Source organism: Mercenaria mercenaria, chromosome 15 (genome assembly GCF_021730395.1).
Source record: "Mercenaria mercenaria strain notata chromosome 15, MADL_Memer_1, whole genome shotgun sequence".
Classification (NCBI taxonomy): Eukaryota; Metazoa; Mollusca; class Bivalvia; order Venerida; family Veneridae; genus Mercenaria; species Mercenaria mercenaria.
The window spans coordinates 18,360,720-18,380,626 of NC_069375.1; the positions used below are offsets into that span (position 1 = coordinate 18,360,720).

Here is a 19,907-nt window from a genome sequence, read left to right on the forward strand (position 1 = left end):
GTGCTGTAGTCTAAAAATAACACTTTTACTTAAACATTTACATTTTGTATGTAGAATCTAGAATTCTGATAATCTAAAGTTAATCAGTAATGTAATAACTCTTTTTATAGAATTACACACAAGCGACACTTCTCCTTGTTCCCGAAAATGTGAATGTTTTACCGTCACACAACTTCTTAATCTAGTTTGACTAGGGAAAAAGACAGGCCTTTTGGTCAAAATACTTGTACAATCACATTTTATTGCGTAAGAAATAAGGCAATACAGTACTATACAATACATGCAAATAAATCAGCAAACAAACAGTAGAAGAGAGAATGAACACTTGTATTAATAATTAGTGGAGGGTTGGGCCGTAAGTTATGGCAACATTAGCGGACGGCCCTTCCGTCAGTCATAAGGAACAAGAATTAGAAGATTTTTGTATTCTCGTCAAGCTATTTCTACGTCATGATTGCAGACAATGTAAAAAAAAGAAAATTCTAAAAATGAAAAGACAAAAATATTGGAATGAATCTAAAGAGGCAATGGATACATAGCGCTGTAAAGTATTCATTTATACTGAATGACAAAGAAAAGAAAAGAATATCAGTTTCCGAAAAAAAAAACTATTATTAATAAATATAACACATTTATTTAGGAAAGAAACAAACAGAGGAGATTACAATTTATACACTTACTTAGATCTACAAGTGTTTAGCTATCCCAGAAATAAACCACCTTATTGAACTTGAATTTTGTACCGCCTTGAATATTAGCGCATTCACTTCTTAGCACCGGTTGTCTATTCTAAACAGTAATTTAATAGTACATCATAAAGTCTGATAAGTCCGAATGTTGGTAAAAAGTTCAAGTCTTTGTAAAACAATGGGAAGCGAAAAAAAGTGCTACATCTTAATACATCTTTCCAAAAGAGCATCTGGGATTGTAGCATAAATGGTTGTGAAATAAAAGTGCACTCAAATAGCTACATGTACTCCTAATTTTAGCGTGGTGGACCTAGAAAATAGAATCTTTTAAGAGATAAAACGAAGGAACTTGTGTTGGTTGATGAAGATTTCGTTCCACGATTCGATAATTGATGGTATGGCTGATCTAGAATATAATTCGAGCCGGCGAGCCACTGTGGCATTATCATCATTATTTCGCAAGTTATAGGTAATAGCTTCAAAAGCATGCAGCAGGCGGAAATTGTTCTTTCAAATAACTTGGTAAGTGTCCAGTTTTGTACTGTAAACTAAAATTAATTAGTTTTTTTTGCATTGTTCTCCTATCATTTAATGTGACCCAACCTTTTTTCAAACTTAATTCAATTGAAACTGATCTAATGAGTCAAGTATCAGTTCTTTCAGTGTCATATTGTATTTCATCTAATAATTGTTTCTCATATAGCGTACAGGTATCCCAAACTTCCGATGAATATTTTAGAATTGGTCTTAGATATTTAAATTTGGTTTAGAGATTTCCGTTTTAGTTTAAACATTAGAATACGAACAGATCCTAAAACCTTACTCGCCTGTTTTGCTATATCAGAAACATGCTTGTGCCAAGTTCTATCGTCATTTAGTTTGGCTCATGGGTGTCAAAGCGTGTGAACAAAAGTTAACTGTGTATTCTGAAAGTAATGTGAAGGGAGATTTCTATTATTTTTCGCCAAAGGTAAGTATATAACCTCTGTCTTGGATGGGTTAAACTGCACAAACCATATTTGTTCCGACTTTGATAAGATTTGAAGATAGTGATTGATGGTAGTTTCTATATAATTAGCGTCATTCGAACTAACAGCCAGAGACATATCATTTGCAAATAGTCTGGTAAAGTTGACTAGAGAATCTGCTATTTCATTGACGTATATTAAGAATAGAAGAGGACCAAGACCATAACCAAGAGGCACGCCAGCGTTGACATGTTTTTTGTTTTTTTTTTTTTTGTTTTTTTTTCACTTGAAAATGTTGAGCCTACACACACTTTTTGTCGCCTGTTGAATAGATAATCAGAAATCCTGTAAATGATATCTCCGCTAAACCCGTACTGTTTTAATTTGAAAATAAGACCCTTGTGTCAAACTCTATCGAAAGCTTTACGTATATCGCAGAATACTATACACGTCGATTGTTTTGTCATCTATTGCTTTATATATTTGATTATAAATGTCATTTTTAAAATTGGTATACTGTTGAGTGACCAGGTAAAAAAAAACAGATTGGTGTTTATATATAAGACTATGCATATTTAGATAATTATATGAGTAAATGAACATCAACCTTTCTATTACTTTCCCAACTTACAGCATTCTTAGCGGTCTACAGACAGAATAACGTGTATGTTTCAGTATTCAGTTACTAATTTCATCCGGTCCACTTGCTTTATTAGTAACTAAATTAGTTAACACATCAAATACGTATTGGGTCTGATACATCAATATCGTCAATTGTTCATTTCATTATCTTGGTAAATTTAGGCAGCCGTCAATAGTTGATGTAGACGCGAAGTAATCATTAAGTGTGTTAGCTTGTTTTTTTTTCAAATCCAAAGTCTTACATGACCCATTATGTGATGAGAGTGACAGTATAACGTCACAAGTTTTCCTTTACTAACAGCTTTATTAGTTTCCAGTATTGGCAAGGATTCGTGGAATTTACGTCATTTGTTGCTAACTATTTCTTTTTCATGTTTTGTTCATGTTGTTAACTTTATTCCTAAGTAATCTGTAATAATTCCAGTCTGAAATATTCTTTGTAGTAACAGACATATTTTGGCCTATCGCATTTACGGGAGATTTTCCTTAAATCTGACTTATACGACGGTCCATTGTTGGGTCTGTTTGTTACAAACTTGTTTGGAATACACAATTTTGCAAGTTCTAAAATTTATCAGTGAACTATATTGTTGCGGTATTAATATCATTTGATAACAAAAAGGACCAGTCTGTTACACGAATCTGCAAAATATGCTCGTTTGTATAGTACCATACTCTGCGCTTGAAAGACCTGTTTATGTTTACCTTAATGTATGCAAAAGTTCCGAAATTATCGCTAATGTGTTTGTGTGTCTTCAATGTACCAGAGTGATGTAATATTATTCGTTAGAGCTATCCACCAGAATTAGCAGTATTATCTTTTCTATACATTATTTTCATAAGGCCTTCTGCCTTCATATCCAAGCATATCACTTCAGTGACCGATCCGGATCATCGCTACTTTACAGTAAATTTTTACACTTAGCCACTGACCACTAGGCGTGACCATGACTATATAAACCCCCAGAACAGCACGGTGTTCTCATAGTTACTTTAGCGACCGGTCATCGTAGTATATGTACACGTACACACGTAGACGCAGTGAAGCATTGACAGTTGTTTTTTGGTAAGACCACGTGTTGAATTGATTTGAAATGAGACTTGAATTGTTTTTTGACTAGTTTGTAACCTTTTTTGAAGTGGCTTGGTTATAGTAACGTTGTTACTATACGAATTTTTTCTGCTTTTCAGAGCTTTTCGATACGACCTCGTCGTTTTTCGGCCAGCCACGCCGCCTTCTTTCATTTGTCGTCTCTGTCTCTGGTGACTTTTACTATTGAAATTATGCCCAGAAAACGGAAGGACGATGTCCTATCCATTCCTAACTCCTCTAGTGAGGAAGAATTTTCTGGCTTTGAGCCCGAGGTTGAAAAACAGAAAGCCCCTCGGGGCACCGCAAATAAGCATTTATCCTCCGTTGTAACGAAAGTTACGAAGGGAAGTAACTCTAATCAGTCTGATAAGCCTACTTCCGGTGTTAAAGAAAATTCACACAGCAGGGAAAAAGAATCAGATAAAAGGTCAGAAAACGTTATTAATCTTGATAACTTGACATCAGAGTCCGTTGAGAAGTTAAGATCTATCTTGGGTATTCAAAATTCTGACCAAAACCCTCCCCTTATAGAAAGTAACAGTTATAACGAATACGAGTATGACGACGGAGAATTGTCGGATACTGACCGGACTTCCTTGTACAGGGCAAATTTAGCGGATAACATAGGCGATAATTTGTTTAGGGATGGTAATAATGATGGTGACAACCCCGAGGGAGAAGTTGATGAGTTTAGTTGGAATCTCCCAAAATTAAAAACCCCTGACAAAGGCGAAGCTGTCAGTAATTCTCTGGCAGATTTGATCAACACTGCCTGTACTAACCAATGTCAAGTAGACAACATTATTGAAAAATACAAAGTCCCATCTAATTGCCAATTTATGGGGGCCCCTCGTATAAACGAGGAAATTTGGGACGATTTGACAAAAATGAAAAGAGTACAGACTACTGATAAGTCTTTGCGAGACATCCAAAATTTAGTATGCACTGGCATGCTACCAATTCTTGAGCTAGCTAAGGTGTTGAAGACACATATTTCTACCCTTCCACTAGTTAAGGATCTCATTGCTGATTCTATCACTGTCCTGGGTCAGGTGCAGTTTATGCTTAGCGTAAGGAGGCGTTACCTTCTTCGGCCGTCTTTAAAATCCAGATATTCCAATATTTGCAGTATAAGAACACCAATAACATCTTACCTTTTTGGTGACGATATTGCTAAAGAATTGAAAAAATGTGAAACAAGTGTAAAAATTGGTAAATACAATTACAGTACTGGGTATTCGCGGCCTAGACAGAGCAGTTTTGGCCCGTTTAGGGGCGGTCGTGGCAAACCTTACAGGGGCAGAGGTCATCCATATGCCAAGCCGTATTTTGATCGACAACAACCATACGGTCAGTTCGGATATCAGCATAATATTGTGCCGAGAACATCCAAGAAGAACGTGACCGCTACAGCGACAAATGCAAGTGCCACATGTAACCCAAACTAAAACCCCAGGGTTTTAAAGCAAAGGTAAGCAATGCTTAGAGAGTTATCAATAGGTTTGATGCATGGAAAGCATTGACATCTGATCAGTGGATTTTACAAACAGTGCAGGGATACATTATTCCTTTTGATGAAAATCCTATTCAGGATAAGTTACCAAATCCTATTGCTTTTTCAGAGAATGAAAAAATACTGATTGATCATGAAGTTCAAAATATGTTACAGGAAGGAGCAATTATTCCGACTGAACATGAAGCAGGCGAAGTTATTTCAAATATTTTCTTGGTCCCTAAACCAAATGGGAAATATAGACCAGTTATCAATCTTAGACAATTAAATGAATTTGTACACTATGAAAAATTTAAGCAGGAAACTTTCCCCTTTGTTTTAGAATTAGTGCAACCCAATGATTGGTTTACTTCATTAGATTTAAAATCTGCTTACTGGTCTATACCTATACACAAAGACTGTGTGAAATTTCTTAAGTTTTCTTGGCAAAACAAGCTATATGCACACATTGTTTTACCATTCGGACTTTCCTCGGCGCCTTATTGCTTCACCAAAACTCTAAAGCCGATATACTCTTTTTTCCGTCAAATTGGCATTAGGTGTTCTTTTTACATTGATGATTCCATTGAAATGGATGCTGATAGACAAGTTTGTACCAAAAATGCTTTGACAATGTATGAACAGTTAGATACTTTAGGTTTTGTGATAAATAAACAAAAATCAGTTTTAGTACCCACTCAGCGAATTACGTACTTTGGGTATATACTTGATTCTGTACTTTTCATGGTTTTCCTTCCTGAAGATAAGATTTTGAAAATTCTAAAAACTGCAGATTATTTGCTTAGCAAGACAAAGATTAAGATCAGGGACTTATCTGCATTCATCGGTTTGTTGATCAATGCTTTCCATGCTGTATTAGAGGCTCCATTACATTATAGAACATTAGAAAGGTTCAAGGTCAGAGCCTTGAAGATTTCACCTGATTTTGATTCTCTGGTAGAGCTTGGTAAAAATGAAAAGCAGGAAATTCTTAGGTGGAAACAGAATATCCATGCTAAGAATGGGAAGAAAATTAGGCAAAAGCCTGTTTCACTCTGGATTCTGTCTGATGCATCTAACATAGGTTTTGGTTCATCATGCTTACAAAAAGAGGGTAAAACAGGTGGTAGGTGGACCGCCTATGAGGCACAGAATCACATTAACTATCTCGAGTTGCTTGCAATATTCTTTGCATTGAAATCCTGGGCTGTGGAACAGAACCATGTTCATATTGGAGTGCAGTCAGATTCCACAACTGCAATTGCATACATAAATAATTTAGGTGGCATGCAAAATAAAGCTATGGATATGTTAGCAAAGGAAATCTGGCAATGGTGTATATCAAGAAATTTGTTTGTTACTGCTTATCAGCTTATCATTTGCCAGGGTGTGAAAACGTTGAAGCAGATTATATGTCAAGAAACTTCTCAGACACCACAGAGTGGATGTTAAAAAGGCAAATATACTCGAGACTCACCTCACAATTGTTCATGCCTAATATAGATTTATTCGCATCAAGACTGAATGCTCAGATAGAAAAGTATGTTTCTTGGACACCAGATCCAAATGCTCTATGCTCAAATGCATTTAGTCTTGATTGGTCAGTCTTTAAACCATATGTGTTTCCACCATTCAGGTTACTTGGCAAAGTTTTAAACAAAATAAGAGAAGACCATGTTGACAAAGTCCTCATTATAGGTCCATATTGGACTAATCAAACATGGTTTCCGTTGTTATTACATTGTTTGATTTCTGTACCCATCAGGCTGCCGAGACACCGAGACATCGTGACATTACCACACAACGGGGCACACCATCCAATGGGCAAGAATTTACAGCTATTTGGGGCAATTGTGTCAGAAAATCCCTTAAGGATCGAGGAGTTCCAGCAGATGCTGCAGAAACAGTCATTAACAGTTGGCGTATCGGTACCAGAAAACAGTACACAGGGGCTTGGAAGAAATGGACATTTTGGTGTTGTATTCGGAACTGTGATCCCGTTCAACCATCTGAAGAAATGATTGTTTCTTATTTACTGTTTTTAAAGAACACTAATACATCCTATAGTGTCATTAATACCCATAAAGCAGTTATTTTGGAGACGTTAAAACGTTTAGATGATAACTACAACAACAGAGTTTTTAATATAATAAGAAGTTTTATGAGAGGACTTCACAATTATATTCCTTCAAAACCACGATATACATCTACTTGGAATGTTTCCACTGTGCTTAATTTACTTGCTGGATGGATGCCACTTGATTCTTTGTCTCTAAAGAACTTGACTTTTAAGTTAGTGTCACTTTTTGCGTTGTCTACGGCAGCTCGTGCACAGACTTTGAAAGCTCTCAGGGTTGATAAATGTTCTTTTAACAGTCATGGCGTTGTATTTAACTGTGGTGATAAATTGAAGTGTTCCAAACCAGGAAGTGATTTTTTCCTTCGTTTGAAACTTTATGAAAAAATAGAATTATGTCCAGTTAGGACTTTGAAACAATATATCAGAATGACAAGAAGTCATAGAAAAGACATGCAACTTTTTATATCCTATGTTAACTTTAAGGCTGTCACTACAAGTACGTTAGCAAGATGGCTTAAGTCAGTGTTGGTTCTTGCTGGAATAGATACAAATACTTTTAAAGCTCACTCCTACAGAGGGGCATCCTCTTCAGCAGCAGTAAAAGCTGGATGTAAAATGTCAGACATTCTAAAAATGGCAGATTGGAGTTCTGTTAAAAATTTCAAACGGTTTTATTTGAGAGATGTTACTACAGATAGTAGTCAGAACAATTACAGTGACTTTGTTTTAGGGTCTAAGTGATCTGATTGTTAAATATAAAGAGTGGATAATGCATATCATTGCCTTGTTTGGTATGATCAGTGTGTAAATGAACTGCGTGTTACAAAAAATTAGATAAAGAATTTAAATTTTTTTTTGGTGAACATTTATATCTAATTGTATTATGTATGGATTGTAATTTGATCATTATATTGAAATGATAAAGACGCAGATTTATTTTGGTTTATGTTGTCTCCTTTAAAGATGCTTGGATATGAAGGCAGAAGGCCTTATGAAAATAATGGAACCCCCATCCAAACACTTGTTGTGAAGGATGGGGGACATTATTTGAGTAAGGCCGGAGGCCGAAATATCCAAGCACCCACCCAAAATAAAATCAGAAGAGACAGGTTACCCCTACCCCTTGCTTTCTGCTTACAGTTATGGGAGTGTATGGAATTTCATGTTGGTATAATATAGATAATGTCCTGTGATCAGCCTTTTGTCTGATACATACTTTTGCTTTGAGCCAACATAAACTTTTCTTTAAAGCTATGAGAACACCGTGCTGTTCTGGGGGTTTATATAGTCATGGTCACGCCTAGTGGTCAGTGGCTAAGTGTAAAAATTTACTGTAAAGTAGCGATAATCCGGATCGGTCACTGAAGTGATATGCTTGGATATTTCGGCCTCCGGCATTACTCCAATAATGTCCCCCATCCTTCACAACAAGTGTTTGGATGGGGGTTCCATTTTATCATATCCTTTAAACTTCATAAGCAATGTCAAAGACAACTTACTCTGTAAAACATACATGTACATAGCATATTGAAGTCGAGACAGATATCTTTGATATAATCGAGTTACCATAAACCGGTTTAAGCTCACCAGTGGTGTTTTTGCCACTGACCATTCTAAGGCGGTGCCCCACTGTGTTCCTTTGTTTGTTCGTTTTGTCCTCTTGTGTGGGCTTTGTGTATGTGTGTGTGTTCCTTTGTTTGTTCGTTTTGTCCTCTCGTATGTTGGCTTTGTGTGTGCGCGCGTGTATGTGTATGTGTGTGTGGTGTACACGTCTGCGTGCTGTAGCTTTCGTTTTGGGGAGGCTGCGATTTTGGTATGTGGCATTCCCTGTTTGATATTTGTCTTTGTTTTTTATGCCTGATACTACGTATTTAATAAAATGGCTAATACACAAATCTTTCCAAATGACATAAAATGCTCTGAAACTGGAGAACGCGATGCAGATGTTCAAAGGTTTCAGAACAAACTGGCAAATGTATGCTGAGACATTGGGTTTAGTTAGATATACATTGACACACTTCCAATGTAATGTTTGCTTTGCTCTTAGCCAATGAACATCGTCTGGGAAGAATATCTCTAGCGGGGATAACTCCATAGTTAGCTGCAAGTACCTGAAGCGTTATGTTGATTTTTTATTGTCAACATTGTTTGCAATGCAGGACCAATAGGCGACTTCTTTACTTCCTAGTTATTATATTCCCTAGCCACTATGAGGTTTAATTTTCATTGGTCCTTGCAAATTATTGAAACATTCCCATTTTAGCTTGTGGATTGAGTTTTTTATAACAATTTGTGATAGATTTTACACAGAACATGTACAGCAAGGCCAACACAACGTCACCTTTAATGTTGCAGAAATCAGAGTAGATGAAGTCAATGGTTGTATCTGGCTTAAACGACCATTATATCGGTCTTTTGTTAAGGATTGTTTATTGATAGGCTACAGTTAACCACGACCCCGCGTAGGTCCATTTTCTGAAAGGCCTTTGTCTGTGGGACAGCTTCCTGTTTTCTAAGATATGGACAATTGTCGTTTGTCCGTAACAGCCATTTTTCTATGTTACTACAAAATAGCCGCTATAGTTTCTTTAAAATAAAAGTTTAGTTGTAGGTCAAAAGGTTATTTGGTATTAAATATTTGTTCTTAAAAGCCTTTTACACAAGAAGATTTTTGCTCATGTCTGTTTCTTTCTGAGCAAGTCATTTCTCTGTAACAGAAATTCAATACGTTTTCCTTTTATAAATGGTAAACACAAATAAAATATAATATGACCAATGAATTGATCACTATGTAAACGGTGTTATATGAAACATTACCGGTGGAGTTATCAGTTAGTAACGTAAGTGTAACGCTACCATTCCCTCTATTTTTGTCTATTGTACCAATCTATTTAAAAAAATAAATATTAGAATAAAATTATTGTCAAGTTATTTGATATATATTAACATCCCTGTCAAGCTTTGTGTTTTCCTATTATAACAGCCCATTTAAATACGTTACCATTATATTTAGAACGTACGTATGAAGAAACTAGAATTGATATATTTATAATGGTAACTGTAAAGTATTAATTGAACAAAATTTCTTCTTCTGCAAGGAAAATATTTTGAAACAGCCATTTTACAACTAATATTTTTTTCAGTTAAATAAGTATAACTATAATATAAGTTAAATACCATTGGCGCACAAAATACTTTCAATCTATAAAGCCTTTGTGTAGATGTATATGTTATTATAAATACATCAATAATTGTTTTCTTTGTAATTAGAGTCACATCGACACAATATTGGTCATAGCGTTCGATGGTTGAGAAAGACCCTATGTGCTCCTCGGAATATTTTTTCATGCACGGACAAGCGTCCGCATAGAAGGATCGACCTTCCACAAGCCAGCAGTGTGGCTTACATACATGATGAATTCTACACCCAAATCGAGGTTTCGAGCAAAAATCGGTGAAAGCTAAGTAATTTGAAGTCAGCGATTCACAGAAGCAAAATAGTCACTTTAAAACAGCCGGATATCTTAATTAATAATACCAAAGGTATTCGAAATCATTCTAAAATGATTGAAATTGTATTGAAATATTTTTGAAAAGAAAAAACAATACTTAATGTTTTAGACCTTTTAAAAATGTTGACAGTTCTTTCTAAATATTGATATTGAAACTTACTTAAACAAGTTTGAAATTTTAAGTTGATGATAAACTGATTCTTGAAACATTGAATATTTAGTACATTTATATGAAATAAGGCAATGCCTCAATCGGGAATCGATACGACTTCAACTCATCCCATAACATTTGAAAACATTTGAAGGCCCCCGATAATGTTGTTATAACTTCTGGTTCAACTCTTTTGTTTATTTACATTGATGTATTTATGTATGCTTGTTGTATGAGTGTGTATAGAATATAAATAAATTAAAATAAATATATACAGTAAGATATGGCTGTGTGTTGATTAAACTGATTAAACTAAACGTTTGAAAAGAACTGTCTAATGACGGCACGGACCGAATGTCACATTTTCCAAGTCGATAGTAAATATGTCATTCGGTATATCATATGTTACGGTAGGTGGATCGATCCCGATTTTCGTCGATTCACGCAGGATCGATTTCCCATCAATTTAAAGGTAGATTTTGGAATAAAAACAATTTGTACTGATGTGCAAGACGTTGCGGTTCGGAAAAGTTATGTGAACGCTCATTAGGCACAAGCAAAAGCGTATTTTTCCAAAAAATCCGAAGTCAGACGCTCTGTGCACGTGCTGGAAGTACACATTTTTTAATTCGGTAGTATATATCTCATTCGGTATATCGCATGTTACCGTGGAGGGGTCGCGACGTAAATCGGTAGGATCGATTCCCTAATATGAAATAATGCAAAGCCTCAAAGTGAGCTCAAAGTAATCAGTTTTAGCTAATATATATACATGTATATATATATATATATATATCATTTATATGTAACAAAGGAACTATTCACTACTCAAAAGAGAATTCGCGAGAACCTATGCACTTGAGGAGAAGTCTATATTTAGTGTCGTCATACCTGAACAGCGAATATCATACTTAAAGTTTGCTAAATTTACGGGAAGCCGGTGTCACGGTGACGTCATTACCTATTCGCCGCGTTCTTGTACTGGCTTTATGATTATTATGACAATATTTACCATTTTCTAGCTAATGTTTGATCTTTTAAAAGAAAAAAAATCAAATAACTGGAAACATTTCTTGCATGATTTTTGAATGATGAATAATTTTCAGCAATCGAATGAAGTTCTGTATTCACTGCTCCCTATCCGCCAAATATAGTAAATTCATGACGTCATTTAAATGGGAAACCTCGGTCTCTTGTACTGCAAACTCCAGCGACAAATGTAATTTACCAAATAGGCCTAATGTTTGATTTTTTTTAAATACATGTAACTGAATATCTTTTTGACTGATTTTAACTAATACTTTATTTATGTAATCTATTCTGTATTCGCTGCGGAGAGAAGTAGAGCTACTTTCTTCCGCTAGGGGCGATTTTTTATAACTTCCGACGAATTTAGAATCCATCACCAAGTGTGAAAGTATACTTGCGTTACCGTAAAGCTCGATTCTCGAGCTCGCTATAAATACGTTACCTTTCATTGTCACGGTCCAAAAGCTAGAAATAGACAAGGAGAATTTACCGGGAGGATAATAAACAAATATGAAATAATACATATATCTTTCACAATGAAAATGCACAAAATATCATTAGTTTAAGGTTAACTGACAAAAAGCTTGAAATTATTAAAATTCGTGTCAAAACTGACAGCATGCTAATCCTATTATAGTTATGTGAAGTGTTTATCGTACATTTATAAACTTCTAGTTTGAGACAAAACACGCAAATGATTGATATATATGACTCATTAGCCATTGCAAAAGTAGCGGAAATGGATAATGTAAGCATACTGCTTCAAAAATGTATCTATTGAATCTTAAAATTGTAAATAATAACTTTGAAAGCGTGGCACTCAACCATAAAAAGTACTAGACTCAGATTGATTTGGTCTTTTCAGGAGATGTAAAGAAGCAGCACTTTTACTGTTAGGGAATAGACGGATGAATGACGAAACTTCTAACACGACCAGCAAATAACATACATACCTGTAAAGCAAAATCTATCTCGGGTTATTCTGCAATAAACAACTCGCGTGCAATTACGTCATCCGATCCAGGTGCGTAGCACGGTCGTAAAAAGTAGTTACCATTTTTTCTAACACTTCGGATACTAGTATGTCGTGTTAGAATCGAAATAATAAGTTCCCAAGTGTGATTTATCGTAGAATAACCCGAGGTTTTCGTTCTTATGCGAAACAATATATCACTCAGGCCACTCAGGCCTGCGGCCGTCATGATATATTCTTACGCATAAGAACTCAACACTCGGGTTATTCTACGTTAAACCACGTTTAGGAACTTATTATTTCTTAAATAAAGCCACATAATACACAAAAGGGTATATGTGTTTTCTTTCTTTCTTTTCAGATACATTCTGGCAGAATAAGCTTAGTTCTACATAGTTGATTGCTTGCAAACCCTTGTAAAGAAGTGGCACTAATACTGGAATCAAAAGAATGAACCTGTTGCACATCAAGTGACGGCTTACAAAACTTTTTTGCTGACATTGACATGCAAAAGTTCCTACATAACCACAATAAGCCATCTTATTTTTTTGAAAAGAATTACAGCAAACCAAAATGCTGAAACACACTGAAAACATTAAGAAATAGGCTCTTTTTGTGTTAGAAGTGTTTGAGTACAACATAAATATTCCGAATACACTAAAAACAATAAAAATCTACGGTAACATACTGAATACAGTCTAAAACAAACTAAAAACATCATCATGATGTTGCATATCTGTTGAAAGATACTGTAGTATTCTACATCATATTATATGCAAACTCAGACAAATTTAAAACTATTAAAACCTTTCGAAGCAATTAAAATGACACTTAATATGTTCTGTTGAACATTGAAATATACTATATGTCACAACCTCGAAAGCAATTTTTCAATCAAATTTAAATTTAATTTCATATAATGATGGGCAATACATGTATGTAATATACTGTATACACGTTAGGAGTATTTAGTGCATATAATCTTAATGATACTCATGAACACTTACACAAATTAAACTAGTATATAAAACTTTCTGAAATAGATTTGGAATACTGTTAAAAAAATCAATAAATTTTAGAGGAATAACAACTTCAATAAAATGGATCCTAACTCTTTTGTTAGACATTAAAAGAAGCAACTATATCGCACATCCATGTACTTACTTTTGTACATAAGAAGCTTTCTTCAGTAATGTAAATTTGAAATAAGTATTTAAGTAACGTAAATTAAAATTACGAATTTGTTAAAATCATAATATAATATTTAAATTTAAAACTTCATAAAAGTAAGTGAGGAAAAACACTTATCCTAATGTACTCATCAAGTACTTACAATGAACGTTTAAAAATGGTCTATCATATTATGTTGAGAAAAATAATTCAAAGCTCCGAAAAAGGTGCTTAAGGTGTCGGCCGTTCAACCCGGAGGTCATGGGTCCGACGCCTTTTCATATGACACAAGGTCTGGTTTTCCCAGGAAGCGGACTCGATAGAGGCTTTGAAGCTTTCATTGCAATCGAACTAAAATAAATTAGTATAAACTAAACTAAAGCTCAGAAAAAGGACACAGCTCACATTCTGAATCTTTTTATTGAAAATATGCTTCATGGTGTTCAGTTCACTTTCAATAAGGAGGCTACACATTTAATGTTAAAAACAGATGAAACAACTGTCCAAATAGATGTTATGCATGATTACATTGGTAGAAAAGCACTAATTTTAATACAGCGCATTAATTTTTACATTCAAGTGTTATTATTATGAAATTGAAACTTAGTAACGTAGTAGCGTAAATCACTTACATGAACATATTAAAGACTATGAATTATTATGTGCTTGACTTGGTTATGATAATTATACTTATACAAAGTTATAATACAGAAAGATCCAAGCAGATTTAGATTACTATCATTCAATATAATAATAATTACATAAGGTAATGAATTACAATTAATACTGTAACATATAGGCGGGTTATTTTATGAAAGTGAATGTATTTCATTTTGTTAGGTTTTCAATAAGGTCTTATCATTAGATAATAGTTTGTTTGTTTTTTTTGCATACATAATGAAAAGTTCTCACAAACTGATATATCTGGTAAATATCGATACTTTGGGGTTAACGTAATTTGTAAAGTTACATTCCAGGAAAGACATAAGGAATATCAATAAAAAGCAAACTAACGTATAGCTGGTAGGACAGATCATTCAAATATGATAATTTGTTTACGATGAATGTCACTTTAAATGATAAAATCTGTTCCCATAAAAATGAAGTAATATAAAGATTTTTAAAGGTAACGTTTGGTAACAGTTGGTTTTTCGTAACGCCCAAACGTCCAGCTATGACAAACAGGAATATACTTTACAGACATTTGGCTTTCAAAAACCTAAAGGGTGGAAAATGCCCTCTTGAATGAGTGGGGATCGGGGGCTTCATCACTCTGTCCTATAACCATGATCAAGTTATCCCGGGTTAATGAAATAGTCACTTGGGAGCTGTCTGTCCTGTTTCACGAAAGAAATGTGAGGTGAACCAAATTTCTCTTTTAAACAGTTAAACACGACACGCACAGAAAGCTATTGTTAAGATTATCTGATGCACTACGCAGAATATAGAAGAATGTTATTTTATTCATTTTCATATTCAATATTTAATTCTGCTTGTGGAAAAGAAATCGCTCAGTCAGAAAGGCTATAAATGTTTTGTTTAGAAATCTTTATCGCTGCATAATAAATCTGTCAACCCGACAATGGGAAGTTAATGGGCGGAATATCGTAATCATGACATACGATAGAAATTAAATTATTTGAGCCGCACCATGGGAAAACCAACATAGTGCGTTTGCGACCAGCATGGATCTAGACAAATCTGCGCATCCGCGCAGTCTAGTCAGGGTCCATGCTGTTCACTTTCAAACCCTATCGCAATTAGACAAACTGTGGATGTTAAGGCTTATCTGGATCCATCCTGGTCGCAAATGCATTATGTTGGTTTTCTCGTGGTGCGGCTCATTCATACCAACGTTTTACGCTATTTTGTTCACGATTGTATTTCCTGTCCCGTCTCGGTAGGTCATGTGCCAAAACCTACAGTTGTATTCAACCATTTTTCAAATTTTGTAAATATGACAATTTCTGTCTCATCCAAGCTAATACACAAAGGACTACTTTTAACAAAGATGATTAATATCCATCTTCTATAAGCGACAGTTTGTCAAAATTTAGAAAGATTTATTTATCATTTTGGCCGTACATATGCTTTTATGGAAAAGATAAGTAGTTTGGGATTACTGCGTAAACATTTGTTGCTCCTATTTGGCTCTATAGGAATATGACGTTATGCAAGATATATGTAAGATATGTCAATGCAAGATTATGTGACATAACTAAATCAGGTTATGCAAGATATATGCAAGATAAATCTATGTAAGTTTGTGTAACATAGCTAAATTAGGTAATGCGAGATATATATGCAAGAAATGTCAATGTAAGGTTAATTGACATAACTAAATTAGGTTATGCAAGATATATGCAAGATAAATCAGTGTAAGTTTATGCAAGATATGTCAATGTAAGTTTATGCGGCATAACTAAATTAGGTTATGCAAAATATATGCAAGATAAATCAATGTAAGTTTATGCAAGATATGTCAATGTAAGATTATGTGACATAACTAAATTAAGTTATGCAAGTTATATGCAAGATAAATCAATGTAAGTTTATGCGACATAATTAAATTAGGTAATGCGAGATATATGCAAGATATGTCAATGTAAGGTTATGTGACATAACTAAGTTAGGTTATGCAATATATATGCAAGATAAATCAATGTAAGATTATGTGACAAAACTAAATTAGGTTATGCAAGATATATGCATGATAAATCAATGTAAGTTTATGCAAAATATGTCAATGTAAGTTTATGTGACATAACTAACTTAGGTAATGCGAGATATATGCAAGATATGTCAATGTAAGGTTATGCGACATAACTAAATTAAGTTATGCAAGATATATGCTAGATAAATCAATGTAAGTTTATGAGACATAACTAAATTAGGTAATGCGAGATATATGCAAGATATGTCAATGCAAGGTTATGTGACATAACTAAATTAAGTTATACAAGATATATGCAAGATAAATCAATGTAAGTTTATGCGGCATAACTAAATTAGGTAATGCGAGATATATGCAAGATATGTCAATGTAAGGTTATGTGACATAACTAAATTAAGTTATGCAAGATATATGCAAGATAAATCAATGTAAGTTTATGCGACATAACTAAATTAGGTAATGCGAGATATATGCAAGATATGTCAATGTAAGGTTATGTGACATACCTTAATTAGGTTATGCAAGATATATGCAAGATAAATCAATGTAAGATTATGTGACAAAACTAAATTAGGTTATGCAAGATATATGCATGATAAATCAATGTAAGTTTATGCAAAATATGTCAATGTAAGGTTATGTGACATAACTAAATTAGATTATGCAAGATATATGTAAGATAAGTCAATGTAAGTTTATGTGACATAACTAAATTAGGTAATGCGAGATAAATCAATATAAGGACATGCGAGATTAATATTGTTATATTATGCAAGGTAAATCACGTTAGCTAATGTAAGAAAAAATAAATGCTAGGTTATTTGAGATAATATATCAAATCTCATCAATGTATGGTAATGCGAGATACATCAATGTCAGGTTCGAGATAAATCAATGTTAGATTATGCAAGATAAATTAATGTTAGTTTATATGAGATATTTCAATGTAAGGTTATGACAGAAACAGTCAAGTAATTAAACGAAGTGATCTTTTCGAACGACTTTGCCAAAGAACTTTGAATTTATCATTGAAAAGACAATAACTAAAACTACTGCATGAACTTTGAACATGGAAGTTTGATTTAAATCTCCTGAAACCGTTTTCAGTAACGAAGTAACTTTGACCTTTAAAACGAAGATAAGAGGAAAAGCTATATACAAAGAACGTAGCCGTCTATACATCACTTCACAAGGACACAGGAAATGTGTGTTAATATATACAGGTAAACAGCTGCTGAGCAGATGTTTCCATAAAGGCAAACTAATTAAGCATAGAAGTAACAGACAAACATAATTTCATGTGAAGAATGAATATCATCGGTGCTAAAACGACACTTGTGAATTTGAAAACTTATTTGATTATCGTGTTGGACCGTGACAGAAAGACAGATATCTTATTTGTCGTATTGGCGCACTACTTTGTGGTACTGGCGTGTTGACGCCCTTTAACCGTACCAACACACCAGAACAATATGGCAGAAAGCAGCCATATATACTAGTATATTGATAACATTATCTTAAGTTTTATTTCAGTGTTTGACTGTCATTAATAACATCCGTCAAATGATGTTCTTTAAAATAATCGTTTAAGCATTTTTTCTCTTCACAGTCAGGACAAGTTCTAAGACGATTATTGGACCATACAGCTTTTACATTGACTGTGCAATTGTAGGGGTTCTCAAGAATCTGTTCAGTACTAGGTTAGAAATTCATTTACCCTGTATAGTTAGAATAATGCCTGAACAAAACAAACATGAATGTAGCATTAATATGTATATCTCATTATGTAAATCCTCATTGGAAATATCACAAATTTACCTTTTCTGCAATCTTATACTACTTGTTTAGCTTTAAAAACACGAATAATGTTGAACAAGGCGTATGTTAACCCGTGATACTTTGGAGACCAGCATTTTATCGAATGCGGAGGCAGATTTAGGTTAGATCAAAGTCTCAATAACATTCAACGGTCTGTAACATTAAGAACATTTGGTGTACAGTGCTCAGAATTACATCATGGATAGGAAGATATATAAAAAAAGTCTAGTGTACCATAATCATAATTTCACTGGGCATTACACCTGTTATGTTTTACTTATTATTAAAGATATGGTACTAGTATTTAAATTGAAGTATTATACAAAGCAACAGGTTACCATTAAAAGAAGTCGTAAAAATGGGCCAAATGTTTACACTGATATTCTATATCACGGTCAGAATTTAAAACAAAAATTGCTATAACTCTATGAACTTTTGTATGATGTATTATTGATTCATGCAAAAAGGTCAAAATTTAAATAAATGATTTCCTGGAATTATGGAAGAAATCGAACCGAAAATTTTCAAAGATAGAAATACTTTAAATAAAGTCTAGAAATCGATTTCTAATTTCTTCAAATTATCAGTCAAAGGTCGGAAGGACCAGAGAGTCAGGTACTGACTGATGTAGTAATGTTAGTTGATGTAATTACTGTAGTAGAAAGTGAACGGGGTAATGATAGCCAAGAATGTTGAAGTATATTAGGATAAGTTATTGAAATTTGACCTATACAAAACGGAGATATATTTTGACGAGTTCTCTGCTAAAATGTCTTATTGGACAAATTGATACATACTGTGTTTAACAATGTAAACTAAGCACGCGCAGTGGAATAGTCTATGGCGTCAATTGGATACTTTTATCAGTAAACGGCTTTTGTGGATACTTTAACTCCAGCACGAAAGTTACGTTATCCAGTACAGAAGTCATACTGGGAGGCCGTGTGGTACAAATAGGTATCGCTGACTGGCAGTTACTTTAGCAGAAATGGTAAAAATATCAGTTTCTTGAAAATTTTAAAACGGAATACAGGTCATTGAAAAAAAAATGTGTTATTACAAACATTTTGTAATTGTGTCTTCTTTATAACAGGATGACCTGGAAGGGGTACAATTAAGAAACAATGGTGATTTGAAAGATGTGTATCTTATTTTGTTTACGTATGCCTGTTTTTGTTGGAATGTCGGTACCACGTCATGCCAGGATACTGTACATTTTATGTAATGAATTGAGATAACTGAACTGTTCAGATTTTTAACCTGACAACAAAGCATGGCATAATTTCCAGAAGAATATCGACAACGGGCCAATGTCATTATTTGACAAAGCACATAAAGATAGCCACTAAATCTATTCATGAGCTTTCTTTGGAAGTGTCACAGAACGATAACCACTGGTTACGAATATATTTAGTTATGTAGTTCTTTTTTTGTATTCGACCACCAGTAAATCATTTTCATCCTTTCTTTTGCAGCTCGTGTGTACTTCGCCATGATAGAAGTACCCGGAATAACGTCATACTGTTGGGAAATAATTTCGTTTATGTGGTAAACTTTTTTATGTTTGAAACATTCCAATGGAACTACCTCACTGTAGTGTGTTGTTCGATCCAGTT

At 34.1% G+C, this 19,907-nt stretch overlaps 1 protein-coding gene across 1 annotated transcript; it reads left to right on the top strand.

Annotated features, from left to right (window-relative positions):
- The first annotated feature begins 3,020 nt into the window (after positions 1-3,020).
- On the top strand, positions 3,021-6,774 carry LOC123546522 (uncharacterized). Its single transcript, XM_053524676.1, has 2 exons — positions 3,021-4,863; positions 6,650-6,774. The coding sequence occupies exon 1, from the start codon at positions 3,584-3,586 to the stop codon at positions 4,838-4,840; it is 1,257 nt and encodes a 418-aa protein (XP_053380651.1). The 5' UTR covers positions 3,021-3,583; the 3' UTR covers positions 4,841-4,863; positions 6,650-6,774.
- The last annotated feature ends 13,133 nt before the right edge of the window (positions 6,775-19,907 follow it).

Bases quoted from the DNA above. Each gene is read 5' to 3' on its own strand.
- LOC123546522 (XM_053524676.1), top strand. From the start codon at position 3,584: ATGCCCAGAAAACGGAAGGACGATGTCCTATCCATTCCTAACTCCTCT.